General features: G+C 47.3%; 1 protein-coding gene across 2 annotated transcripts in view; it reads right to left on the reverse strand.

Moving 5' to 3' along the window:
* Positions 1-1,632: 1,632 nt before the first annotated feature.
* Positions 1,633-14,637, reverse strand: part of LOC140209702 (repulsive guidance molecule A-like) — a 68,062-nt gene continuing 55,057 nt past the window's right edge. For both annotated transcript variants that reach the window (XM_072278107.1, XM_072278106.1), the window contains exon 4: positions 1,633-8,538. In XM_072278107.1, the coding sequence (XP_072134208.1) occupies positions 7,849-8,538 (690 nt within the window). In that variant the 3' untranslated portion in view covers positions 1,633-7,848. The remainder of the gene's footprint in view (positions 8,539-14,637) is intronic.

Raw genomic sequence — 14,637 nt, forward strand, 5'->3', positions numbered from 1 at the left:
TTAAAAAAAATATCTAAGCCAGCAGCATGGATGGGTAATGAAGGACATCCATGGACGTGAGGCTGTCCCATGGGAGGGGGGATCGAATTGGTGGGTCCTCGGTTTGGATGCCGTTGCGAGCAGGAGGCCTGAGGGCTGGTCAATCAGAAAGACCAGGGTTCAAGCTTGGGGTCCGGAGTCCAGTCATCAGCTACTCCAGTGGTCAACACCGGAGATCAAAGCCCGAAGGTTAATTGGAAGTCCGGAATTCGAAGCCCAATGGCCAAAGTCTAGGGAGACTGGAGGTGTGGGTGGGTGGGTGGGTGGGTGTAGTGAGGAAAGGGACTTGTTCAAGATTTAAGGTTGTTTGCTGTCATTTCCAGTACACAAGTGTAAAGGAGAACAAAATACTTGTTTCTCCAGATCTGATGCAGCACAGATGAAAACACAAGAGATAAAGAACACAATATTAATAACAAACAACAAATATAACTACACAAGATAGCTTCTATAAATAGATTGATTTAATGTTCATTAAGTGATGCTAGGTACAGGAGTGTCTGTACATAAATTGACTGACAGGGAATGATAAACGTAGTGGTAGTTGGGGGGTGTTTAAGCAGCGGTGTGTTGATATGGGCGGGGGGTTGGGTATTGGGTGTCCAGGGAGGGGTAGTACCTCTGGTAAAGGGGCCTGGTGTGTCTATTCTGGGGCAGCTCACACACCTTTAGTCCAGCATTAATGACCCCCATCACTCAGAACACACCCTCATCTCATTGGCACCATCAGGGAGAGGTACAGGGGCCCGAAGACACAGACTCAACTTTTCTTCCCCCACCGCCATCAGATTTCTGACCAAACTATGAACCCACGAACACTACCTCACTACTTTTTCTCTTGTTTTGCACTTTCTTTTAAAGTATTTTTTAATTGTAATTTTTTAATGCCTTAAAACAAATTTGCTAATGCAGGTCAGCGTTATTAAACCAGATTCAGATTCACCGGACACTTAGCTTTCACCTGTGGCTCCAGGCACGTGGCTGTTTGCGTGGGGCAGAGGTCACGCCCCGGGACGTCATCTTGACAGGTGGGCTAAACCGGGAGAGGGTAGCTGGCAGGCCTCATACCCCGGGTGAGATAGGGACGCGAAGATAGGGATGAGATCAACAGTCAGGAAGGCGGTGGAGAGCGAAGGGCGCAAGGCACAGAAGGTGCCATGGTCATCCACTACAACCACGGAAGAGCCCAATTATGACGACTACTTGTACCACTGAACCCAGACTTTGAGTGAGAGTGGAGTTTTCCCGAGTGTAATGGCATTTTCACTTTATGAACCCACCCGTACAGGTTTCTTTGTGTCTGTTATTGTTGAATACAGAATCATTCAACCAGTTGATCCCAACACTGTTGGAACAGCAGGGTGTTCTACTAAAATTCACCACATTAAACACGCACAAAAACTGAAGCAGTAAACTGAATTGTTGAAATTCTTAGTCAAAAATTTTACTCATAGTTTTCTCAATAATAAATAATTTACATTATGTACATGCAGGGAACTCCTGCTAAATTTATACATAGAAAATGGAGTTGTTCCTTATACCCAACCCTCCAAAACCTCCCCCATCCCCCCCGACCCTCCCCCCACCCCCCAGATCTGTTCACGGAAACATCAAGTACCATGCCACACATTCCCTGGGCACCCAAGTACCCACCTACTAATAGAAACAATTCAAAGCAGAACTACAATCACCATTAAAAATCATCACATCACAACTGAAATAAAGTGCCATTCTTCTTGAACTCTCTTAAAGGGGTGCCATGGGCACAGACAACCTCTTAAAAGGGAAAGGACAGGAGATTCCACCAGGGCTCGTCAACTTGACGTGGTCTGCCATGAACTCCCGACAGTGCGTGACTGAAAGAGACCATTGCTCGCATTCAGGGAACTGTGAGCAGTTCTGGGCTCGTTATCTAAGATAGGCTGGCATTGGACAGGGTGCAGAGGAAGTTCGCGGGAGTGATCGTAGGAATGAAAGGGTTGATGTATGAGGATCTGATGGCTCTAGGTCTGTGCTTGCTGGACTTTAGGAGAATGAGGGGAGAGAGGGATCTCACTGAAACTTATTGAATATTGGAAGGCCTAGATAGAGTGGAAGTTCCCAATAGTGGGCCAGTTGAGAACCAGAGGGCACAGCCCCAGATTACGAGCAGACATGAGGAGGAATTTCTTTAGCCAGAGGGTGGTCTGTGGAATGCAGTACCACAGATGGCTGTGGAGGCCAAGTCATGGGGTACATTTAAAAGAGAAAGTTGGTGGTTCTTGATTAGTAAGGCCATCAAAGGTTATGGGGAGAAAGTAGGAGAATGAGGTTGAAAAGGATAATAAATTAGCCAGGATCAAATGACAGATTTGACCCCAATGGCCTAATTCTGCTCCAATGTCTCACAGTCTTATTAATGCACTGGTCGCGGGCCTTACCTCAACACAAGGGTGCCTACGAGACCCCTTTTCATTTCAAAGAAACCTTAAAAAGATCTGCTTTTGCAAATCCTTTCTTCTTCAATGTGAGAAAAATGCAACCAAAGCACATCAATAGGTTTTTCAGGGGGTTAAAAGTTCAGACATTAATAGTTAAAGAAATATTACATTACTCCATATGTACAATCACAAATGTTCACCAAAAGTCTCCATATATTATATCAACAAATATAAATTACACCGAACCATATAAAACGCTGCATTTACAGTGGTACTAACTCCAGACCATGCAGTGATCTCCACACCAAGAGCCCCCAAATCACACCAGTACACACTGCTGTTCACACAAAGTGCCTTTGGGCCACAGGGAAGTGGGGGAAAAGAGGGATTGAGGTACGGAGTCATTTTAATTGCGGGCTCTTCTATTATCATTACTGAGACTTAGGAGGCATTGGTATGGAAACACCAATGCCCTTGAATGGAAAAATCATACAAGGAGTAGTGGACCCAGCCCAGCCCTCTCCACCTTTGAACACACTGACACTGAGCATTGTCCATAAGACCACAGGAGCAGAAGTGGGCCATTCAGCCCATCAAGTCTGCTCACAGGAAAGCAGCATCAATTGTATTATGGTTACTGGATTAATATATTGAGTATGCCCACAAGTTGAATCTGAGGGCTATATATAGTGACTTACATATACATGGATAATAAATTGACTTTGAATTTCACATTTAAGGCTGCACCCATTGTTCCCTGCCTTTACTCATCTCGGCACTGATATGTTTGTTTGGCCAAGCCGCGAGGAGATTCTGTGCTCTGGAGCCAGGCTCGTGTCTGCCGTCTAGTGAGCGGAGTTGAAACTGCACGGGCCAGAGCCAGATGGACCGGTCCAGGTGAGGACAGCATGGACAGACCTGGTCCTGCCTCACCTTCACTGCCACAGACCCCAAGCAAGGGAGCACAGAGCTCTGAGTACCCAAGTCACCATACTCAAATCATGAGCACTACAGAAGATGAGCAGCAAACAGCTTAAAGCTGGGGATAACACAGGAAGTGTTGGCTCTTGGTGTAAAATATGCTGGTTTAACTTCAGAGGTTCAGCTTGCTGGAAAGCGCAATGTAAACTTTGCAACTGATTATACTCACTGGAAATAGTTTTGATTCTAGTCTGGTGACTTAAACCTCTTAACAGAAGTTTCACATTATGATCTGAGTACAGTTAATCTCAAGGCCTTTGACTGCATCTTAATCCTGACCAGCCATTTCTAGCCTTTAACAGTGAGAACAATGCTGGCATGCCAAATAATTCCTACTGGAGTTTCCAGACCATGAGGCAACACCACGGATCTGTATCTCATTTCAAACCAACGCGCTCAAAAATGTGGAGCACCATACAAGACACAGGAGGAAAAGTGGGAACTGCATTGAGGTGAAGGGACTCAACCCGGAACGCCAACTGAATATTTCCCTCCATGAATGCTGTCAGAACTGCTGAGTTCCTCCAGCGTTTTGTGTGTTTGCTCCAGATTCCAGCATCTTTAGAATCTCGTCTCTCTCAAACTGTTGATTTTCTCTCATCTGACAGGATTACAGATCCACTGGGCAGCAGGGACTGTGCCAAACTGCTCCTTGGAGTGATAACGTACAACCTTTCACCTAAAACACTTTGACGGGGCGGGGGGGGGGCATTTTCTTGTTGTTATGTTTACTACTGCAGAATTTTCTAATAATTCTTGTTAAATTCATCCCCATTTTCTCCACCTTACCTGGCTGTTAATCTTTGAAGAACAATTATCATGTCACTCAACAGCCAGAGGTGCATTGCTTTTAATAAATAAAATTTACAAGTGAATCTCATTTTTATGTGCATCTATAAAATCTGTCCAAAGGCCTGCCCCCTCTGAGGGTTAAACTCATAGCAGCACCCAGACCCCGTCCCATCAACACATAGACGAACCATCTCTCACACACATGCACACGGGACAGAAGTCACTCACTCACACGTGCTACTGTACACTGGCACATACAAGGACATTCACCTATTCACACGTGTTTACCGACACGCAAGCACACACCACAAACATGCACGCATATGTATAGCTAGTTCACCAGGATAGCCATAAATGATAAACAGTCTGTGTAACACACACAAAATGCTGGATGAACTCAGGAAGTCAGGCAGCATCTACAGACAGGAACAAACAGTCAACATTTCAGAACAAGGCGCTTAATCAGAATTCCTGCTACTCTGTATTTCTAGCATCTGCAGAATTTCTTGTGTTTATGTAGAGGAATAAACAGCTGGTGTTTCAGGCCAAGACAGTCTCATTCCGAAATGTCGACTACTTATTCCCGTTCATAAACACTGCCTGACCTACTGAATTCATTCAGCATTTTGTGTGCGTTGCTCTGGATTTCTGCAGTATCTCTTCTGTTTATGATAGCCTGAATAAATTGCTTGCAGAGGTTACTGTCCCAGTTTGGGTGGGCAGTATTAGAAGAGGGTGTAGTTTTGTTACCCGAGGAGCAATATGGGACAATCTCCGCGGCCTCCCAGCAGTGATCAGACAACAACGGACAAGCAGCAGATATCTCGGCTGGTTTCCCCTCAATTCTATACTTCCTCAGGTAGGGGCCAACCCTGCTAAGGAGAGAGCAGGTTCCCTGCCCCACCAGGACACTGGGCAGTATAAACGACAGCCGAACCTTCACGAGGTGGTGGGAATGGAATGTACAGTACAACTTGGAGTGTGCACAATCCCCCTTCCCCTCTCAGCCCGCTTTATGTGATGTTCACCCTTTAATACTCTTTAGTAAATAGTCCCTTACTGTTCCCCTGCACACAGGAGGGCTTTCCCCGTTCTTCTCTGCCTGGGCTCTCACATAATTCCAGAGTCTCAGGTGTGGAGGAATCAAGCAGGACAACTGAGGGGATGTGGGCTATATTTTTTTTTTCTCTTTGTTTTTCTAACCATATCTGCTACATGCAGTGCGCTGTTGGTAATGTGTTTTGCACCTTGGCCCTGAAGGAACACTGCTTCGTTTAATTATTTTCATGAATGGTTGAATAATTAAGCTTGAACTCAACAGGGGCTCCATCTCCAAAAGGCAATGCCTCAGAAAGGGGGCATCCAGATTAAGGACCCCCCCTCATCACCCAGGGACATACCCTCTTCTCATTACTGCCATCAGTGAGAAGGGACAGGAGCCTGAAGACACACACTCAATGTTTCAGGAACACTTTCTGAATGGATAATGAATACAGGTACACAACCTCACTATTTTTGCTGTCTTGTTACACTACTTATTTAATTTTATACATATTTACCTGTAATTTATAGTTTTTTTTTAAATGTATTGATATATTGCACTGTACTGCTGCGCACAACAAATTTCACAACCTATAAGTCAGTAATATTAAGCCTGACTGATTCTGACCTGACAAACCAGGACCGGAGGGCAAAACCATGGAGACAGCTTCTGAGCAATGAATCCAGGCTGAAAGGCAGCCAGTTGTGACGGGCCATGCCGTAGATCAGAAAACTATCCAACGGGAAAGGACAGTCAACTCAGGCACCAATATCTTTCCTCCACAGTCTTGGCATCCAAGCCAATACACCAAATGTGCTTGGTGGAGATACAGGGGATAGTCAACCTGGACAATCATGCAGTATGTGGGCAACACGGGAACCAAGCTGTTAAGACCAAGAGGCTATGAAACTGTGTTGAAGATCCTAGAGGTGGATTCAAGCTATGGAAGACTGCAGCCATTGGGGCTGGGTGACTATGATGTAATCTTTGTGCCAGACTCTGTATTCAAGTGGAATCCGGTCATTTCCCAACCCCATTTGGCACCTTGCAGTCCTGAGCCAAACAGATGTGCCAGGCTCCATCCCGAGTCATCTGCAGTTGACCTCAGCACCCCCGGACTGGGGAGGAGGAGAGAGAGATATAACTGGAGCAGGGGTTGGCTTCCACTGGACAAGTCGTGCCTGGTTAGCAAGTGGGCCGAGAGTGTGAAAGAAGGGTACTGTGAAGCCCCCAGTTGTGCAAGTGGTCAGCGAGCATCCACTCTCCAGATGTTCAAGTGAGGAACGGCCCTTTGCTTGGTAAGCAGAGGGAAAAGGCCAAAAGGTTAGGTGGACTGCTATCAAAATCCTGAAAGAAGCAAAACAAATCTGGCATGACCCCTTTGAACCTCTTCAACTTTCATAGAGGCACCATCCTACCTGGACGTACCACGGCTTGGTGCAGCAACTGCTCCGCACGTGACTGCAAGGAACTGCAGAGAGTTGTGGGCACAGTTGAGTACATCACAGGAGCCAGGCTCTCCTCCATGGGCTCTGGCTACACCTCTCGCTGCCTCAGTAAAGCAGACAAGGTAAGCAAAGACTTACTCAGACATCCTCTCCCCTCCTTCCTCCCACTGGGCAGAAGATAAAAAAAGCCTGAAAGCACATACCAACAGGTTCAAGGGAGAGTTTCTATCCTGCTGTTATACAGCTATTGAAGGGTAAAATGGACTTCTGGCCTCACAACTACCTCATTAAGGCCTTGATGCACCTTATTGTCTGGCTGCATTGCACACTCTTTTATCTGGTACTGTCTCAATGCATGGATAGGGTCTGTATGAACAGCACGTTAATATTTCTCACTCCCCTGCCCACCCCCCGGCCCGTGCCTGCGACAATAAACACGTGTGGCGATGGGTTTGGTGCAGCCAGTCAGAACGAAGCTGCAACTGCGACTGCTGACAACCGAAGGCTCTGTGGTTGGCCCATTTCCCTCTCCGGGGTGGGGGTGGGGGGGGAACAGGCTGTCAGTGAGGGAAATGAGCCGGCAACAGTCCGGTGAGGGGTGGGATCCAGTGTTCTATCACTGTCTTCCCAGTGCCAGGAACACAGTAAAGTGCAAAATCACACTGGCTTCCTCCACTGTTCTACTGGATAGAGACAGGGAGACAGAGAGAGAGAGAGAGAGAAAAAGAGAGATTGAGATTGATTGGAATCCTGACAGGAACTTAGGAGCGGAGATTTAAATGGACGGGGTAAGGGGATGAGCGAGCCTCTGCACACGGCCCTGGTTTAGCACAACACCGCATCCCGGTGCACCCTCTGTGCGCTGTGGCCGAACACCCCTACAGATCACCACAAACACGCAACCACAAGACAACAGCTAGGTACCACGGGCGAGGCCGGTGACTCCGCACAGCGTGAACGCAGAGACGCGCGAGTGTGCGTGCGTGCCTTTCTCAGTCCCAAAATAACTTAGGAGCCAGCAGGAAAGGGACAGGGAAGGCATCCATGATGCCGACGGGAAACGGGAGAGAGGAAAAGGACGACGGGGGAACAACAGGACTGCTTCTGGGAGGTCACACTGGAGCAGCTATAGGTGTGGCACGAAGGAGCACAGCCAGAACAGCAGCAGCAAGTGTCCAAGCACAGAGCAGCAGACGCTGGGGAAGGCAGCAGCACCGTTTCCCGCTGGGAGCTCAGCTGTCCTTTGGTAAATGTGATACTTGTCTCTGTTCGAGTGCAAGTTCTTGACGTCCTCCAGCGCGTAGTACGCCGCCAGCGTGAAGTTCATGTCTCCCGTGGTCAACAGGTCAAAAACACAGGACCAGAAGTACAGGTCCTCCACGGGCAGTTTCTCTTTGCACTTGGCGGCTGCGGTCTCGCGGGCAGAGACCTCCTGCGGCCCCCTGCCCCGGGACGAGGTGCGGCTGCCTTTCGACTGCGGCAGGCGCCAGTCCATCCGCTCGTTGGTGGGGCAGCCCCGCAGGCACAGCTGGAGGCCTTGGTTGTCCTCGAACGAGCTCATCACCTCCTCCGGAATGCGGATGGCGAAGGTGAGGTAGCGGCCCACCTGCCGCACCACGATGGTGGTCCCGATGTACTTGGCCTGGATCTCGATGTGCTGCCCCGGCACCTTCTCCGTCACCCTGAGGCTGTTCGCCCCGTGCTTGTCGCCACCGTTCCTCGAGCCGTCAACGAAGGCTGCAGGAAGGTCATCGGTCTCCGCCTGGTACACCTTCTGGTCAACGCATTCCTGGAAGTTCTTGAAGATGATCGTAAGCTGTAGAACGAGGGAGAGAGTGGTAAGGAGGGAGGGAGCAAGAGAGAAAGAAAAAAAAATTTGTGAGTTCTTCATCCAATCTAATACAGCAGGCCTCCAATAGTGCAACCAATGCAATACATCCAGACACATTAGACTGACTACAGAACCCCTGGGCTGTTGTAAACTGAGAGAGAATTCAGGGGAACGTTCTGGCTTCATTTGAATCACTCACATTGGGAAAGATTGTTGTGAATTGTGCAGATGACCAGAGGCAGAAAGGAGTAAGTTTCTACTGATAATATTTAGATGGAAGATGTACAGAATGAAAACAGGACCTTCGGCCCATTGAATGTGCACTGTCCATCATACATCCATTTACACTAACACCACTGTATTCTCCCCATGACCCCATCAACTCCCCCCAGTTTCTGCCACTCTCCGACTCACTAGGAGATAGTTCTAATGGTCAATTAACCCACCACCTTTGGGGCCTGGGGGCAGCTTACATGGTCACAGGGAAAATGGGCCAACGCCACAAGGGCAGGACCTGCAGTTAGCGATGAACCTGGGTCTCTGCAGCTGTGAGGAAGCAGCTCTTCCTGCTGATCAATCTGATCAAGACGGGGAAAAGTGGAAGGAGACTGCAGTGAAGCAATATGTGGAATAGGTTGCAACAAATCACCTGTCCCTATGCTTGCAGTCTATCTAAAATGCCTTGTACCTACACCTGTATCCTAACCAAAATGACCCAAACCTACACCTGTATCCTAACCAAAATTACCCAAACCTACACCTGTATCCTATCCAAAATGACCCAAACCTACACCTGTATCCTATCCAAAATTACCCAAACCTACGCCTGTATCCTAACCAAAATGACCCATTCCTACACCTGTATCCTAACCAAAATTACCCAAACCTACACCTATATTCTACCCAAAATGACCCATTCCTACGCCTGTATCCTATCCAAAATGACCCATTCCTACGCCTGTATCCTAACCAAAATTACCCAAACCTACACCTATATTCTACCCAAAATGACCCATTCCTATGCCTGTATCCTAACCAAAATTACACAAACCTATGCCTGTATTCTAACCAAAATTACCCATACCTGCACCTGTATTCTAACCAAAATTACCCAAACCTACACCTGTATTCTAACCAAAATTACCCATACCTGCGCCTGTATTCTAACCAAAATTACGCAAACCTACGCCTGTATTCTAACCAAAATTACCCAAAATGGCCTGTACTCTACCTAAAATGACCTATACCAATGCTTGGATTATACCTGAAATCCCTAATGCTTATGTGGGATTTGTTGTAAAACTGAACATAATTTCTACGGCTTAGGCTGCACATGGAAATAAATACCAAGTTACCGCTTTGTGCCTTGAGGAATTAAAAACAAAATTTTTGCAGTTTATCTTCTTTTGCTCTTCAGTTGTTTGCCAATCTCAGTCTATTTACAGATTTTCAGAAAGTTCTGTTCTATTTCCGACTCCCCCCCACCCCCGTAAATGCCTGCAAGAAGAGGAACCTCAAGATTAGATACGGTTCTTGGATAATAAATTTACTTTGAATTTTTCCTCTCTGTGTTGCCTGTGAGTCCAGATACCTATACGTTAGAGGGAAATTGGTTTTATATCATCTCCAGGCCGTGCAAGAGTGCAAGTCACTGATCCCCCTCACTCTTGACGTCAACTGAGTGAGCGACAGAGAGACAGAGATATGTGCATTTATCTTCCCATTCCATAGGGATAATTATTGTTCAATAGGGAACTGGTAATTGGGATAGATAGATTAGGGGTTCCCAAACATTTTTTAATGCCATGAACCCATACCGGTAACTCAGGGGCTGGAGCCACTGGATTGGGATAAACAGATTAGCTTTACTTTTCACATGCACATCAAAGCATAGAGTGAAATACATCATGTTTGCCAGCGGCCAGTGCTGAATGAAGATGTGCTGGGGCAGCCCACAAGCCCACAAACTTACTAACCCTAAACCGCACCAGGAGGAAACCTACGTGTTCACAGGGAGAACATAAAAATGCTCCTTACAGACGGCGATGGGAGTTGAACCGCAAATGCTGCTGACTGGTGCTGTGAAGACGCTAAGCTACCCTGCCACCCATACTGTGCTGTGGATTACTCACAATGGATCTTTCTCAGCTGTTATGGACAAGATTGTAAATATTTTTAAAAAGTGCTAAACGTTCATTAACTATTTTTTCTTTCCGGATTAGAACCGCCAGAAACACGTTAGACTGGAAAATATCCTGGTCCAAAGGTTAATTAGTTAACTTGAATTAGTGCAACACACATAAAATGCTGAAGGAACTCAACAGGCCAGGCAGCATCTATGGAATAGAGTAAACAGTTGACATTTCCCTGAAACGTCAACTAATTACTGTTTTCCATAGTTGCTGTCAGGCCTGCAGAGTTCCTCCAACATTTTGTACGATTTGCTCGGATTTCCACCATCTGCAGATTTTCTCTGGTATTTTTACTCTTTTCCATAGTTGCTGTCTGGCCTGCTGAGTTCCTCCGGTATTTTCTGGGTGTTGCTTGGCATCTACCGACTTTCTCTTGCTGGTAACTTGAATTAGTGCCTGGTTCTGACAGCAGGTGGCAGCATTGTCCTATCGTCCTCTGTGGAGGGAGCCTGAGTGGGCAGCATTAGACAAGTTCCACAAAGCAATGATAAAATGACAAGAATCTCAATCTGGCAGTGGGGAAGAAGAGGGACTTGGGCAGAATGCAGCACGAACAAACAGCTTGCAAGTCAGTAACCGGGAAGCACAATTTCTTTTTAAATCCCTCTCCCCCACTTTCTCTATGTGCCACTCTGACCTTTGACCTTTTCTCACCTGCCTGTCACTTTCCCCTGGGTCCCCTCCTTCTTCCCTTTCTCCTATGGTCCACTCTCCTCTCCCATCAGATTCCTTTTCTCTAGCCCTTTACCTTTCCCACCCACTTGCCTTAACACTTATCACCTTCCGGCTAGGTTCCTTCCCCTCTCCCCACCTTTTTATTTTGGTGCCATTCCACCCCCCTCCCCGCTTCTCAGTCCTGAAGAGTCTTGGCCCAAAACATTGACTATTCATTCATTTCCATAGCTGCTGCCTGACCTGCTGAGTTCCTCCCACATTTTGTGTGTGTTGCTTTGGATTCACAGCACCTGCAGACTTCCTCGTGTTTATAACTAAAGAGGTGATGCAGAGTGAGGGAGCTGATACTTGGATCCAACCAGTGGAAGGGAGGACATTACAGGTCCGAAGAGTTGCCAAAGTTGGGGAAATCAAGAAAGAGAGGGCAGAGGTTGAAGGCAGGTGTTCCCATGGACCAATACCATTAAGCAATGGTCTGTGGAACCCAAGTTGGAAACCCCTGGTTTATGGTGAGAGGGGAAAGATTTACCAGGAAACCGAGAGGCAAATTTTTCAGATTGAGATTTATTTATCACACGTACAACAAAAAGTACTGTGGGATGTGTCGTTTGTGTTAACAACGAATACAATCTTAGAGCAGCTTTTACCACGCAGAGCTGGCAGAGGAAGTGGTAGAGATAAGTGTAATTATAGCATTTAAAATACATCTGGGCAGGTATAAGAATAGGAAAGGTTAAGATAGATAGGGATCAAGTGTGGGCAAATGGAATGTGCTTAAATGGGCACCTTTGTTGGCTTGGACATGTTAGCCTGTAAATAGGCACCTTGGTTGGCATAGACACATTGGACTGAAGATGGGCACATTGGTTGGCACTGACATGGGCTGTAGATGGGCACATTGGCTGGCATTGACATGTTGGGCTGTAGATGGGCACATTGGCTGGCATTGACATGTTAGGCTGTAGATGGGCACACTGGCTGGCACTGACGTGTTGGTCTGTAGATAGGCACCTTGGTTGGCATGGGCACATTGGTTGGCATGGATGTGTTGGGCTGAAGGGCCTGTTTCTATGCTGTATAACTATAACTATGAGCCAACTCAGGGAAAGTTGGCAGTTCACAGGAAAGGAGTGAGGTAAGAAAGCTAGAGCTCTGTCTGAGGAAAGACCAAGGGAGCGACAGAATTCCAATTCCATCAATTTCTTGGGTGCACCTTTTGAGCTTTATTGTTATTTGGAGATACAGCACAGTAACAGTGAGCCTGCACCACCCAAATCACCCCTGTGACTAATTAACCTAATAAAACGTACGGGTTTGGAATGAGGGCGGAAATGGAGCACCTGGAGAAATCCCCACGTGTGCACGGGGAGGACATGCAAACTCCTTACAGACAGCAGCAGGAATCAAACCTGGGTCACTGACGCCGTAATCGCATTACGCTAACTGCTGCATTAGTGTGCGTTCCCCCCGCTCCGCCCCCCCCAAATCACCTGAACCCGACAAGAAACACATCAGCCCCCGTACTGAAAGCTCCAACAACCAACAGCCTCAGCCGAGAGGCTTCCAGATTCACACTGCGTCTTTGAGAAGTGTTTATTCGGAGATCAGTCCTCTATGGACCGGACTCTAATCCATCCACCACTTGGTCATCCCCTCACGGGAACGACGCAGAGGCTTTGGAGAGGACGTAGAAGAGGTTGACAGGACTCTGCCTCGATTAGAGTATGAGCCGGAAGGAGTTGGAGACACTTGGGTTGTTTTCTTCAGTGGGAGACCTGATAGAAGTTTATAAACTTCTGAGAGCCACAGATAAGGGAGACCGTCACCTTTTCCCCAGGGTAGTATATAAAAGCCTTGTACAAGTCATGGGCCAGGCTGCACCTGGAGTAACACGTACAGTTTTCGTCACAGGAATGGCACGTCTAAGTGGGAAAGAGTGCAGAGAAGGTTTACAAGGATGTTGCCAGGACTGGAGGGAGAGGCTGCAGACTAAGATAGGCCTTTATTCCTTGGAACGTGGAAGGGTGAGCGATGACTTTGTAGAAGTGTTTAAAGAAGATGCGAGGTGTTGATAGGGCAATGGCAAGTCTGTTCCCCAGTGTAGGGGCAATCCAAAACCGGTCGGGGGGGGGGAAGAGATGGGGAATTTAAGAGGAACCTGAGAAGCCACTTCTCCCACACAGATGTGGTGAATGTATGGAATGGGATGTGGTTGAATCTGGCACAGACACAAAAGTATCATTTACGAAGCACTTGGAATAGATAAATCAGAATTAGGTTTAATATCACTGGCATATATTGTGAAATTTGTTAACTATGCAACAGGACTACAATGCACTACATAATAGGGAGGAAAACTGCGAATTCCATTAAGTGTATTTGGCCTGAAATGGGTTGCCAGGGATAGTGAGGAAGCAGATATGACCGTGTCATTTCAATAGGTACATGAAAGGGAGGGTTATGGATCGTGTACTGGAAGAACAGAATTAGATTAATTCAGCATTGCATCTGGCACACACATGACAGGCTGAAGGGCCTGTTCCTGGGCTGTACTAACTCTCTTTCAACCCCATCAGGTTACTTGGCCATTTGAAACCAGCCCACAGAGCACCTCAAATCCGTAAGAGCTAGAGATGGATGTCTGGGTCAGGAAAACTGCTCTTTTAATTGACTCCTCTCACTTTCTGGTGCCCAAGCATCGGGAGAGTGTCTCTCCCCATCGGCTTACTCTTCATGGCTGGCTTCAAGGAACGAGCTAGCTCCCCACACAGACAAATCTGGCCATTTGCACACCACTATTAATGAACCCACTGCTCCCCATCCCTGTCCCTCATCACAGTCCCAGAATGCCACTGTTATAATCCCACAGCCCTCTGTAAAATTGTTCATTCGTTACGTGCCCTGTCGTATGACGTGGGCGATCATGGTCTTTCCGTGACTATGAGTGTTCTTGGCAAATCTTTTGACAGAAGTGGTTTACCATTGCCTTCTTCTGGGCACAGTCTTTACTAGACGGGGGCCCCCAGCCATTATCAATACTCTTCAGCGGTTGTCTGCCTGGCATCAGTGGTCGCATAACCAGGGTTTGTGATATGCACCAGCTGCTCGTACAACCTGCTCCCATGGCTTCACGTTACCCTGATCAGGGGGACTAAGCAAGTGTTACCCCTTGCCCAAGGGTGACCTACAGGCTAGCGGAGGAAAGGAGCGCCATAGA

The sequence above is a fragment of the Mobula birostris genome, chromosome 14, assembly GCF_030028105.1.
Source record: "Mobula birostris isolate sMobBir1 chromosome 14, sMobBir1.hap1, whole genome shotgun sequence".
In the NCBI taxonomy this organism is placed as follows: Eukaryota; Metazoa; Chordata; class Chondrichthyes; order Myliobatiformes; family Myliobatidae; genus Mobula; species Mobula birostris.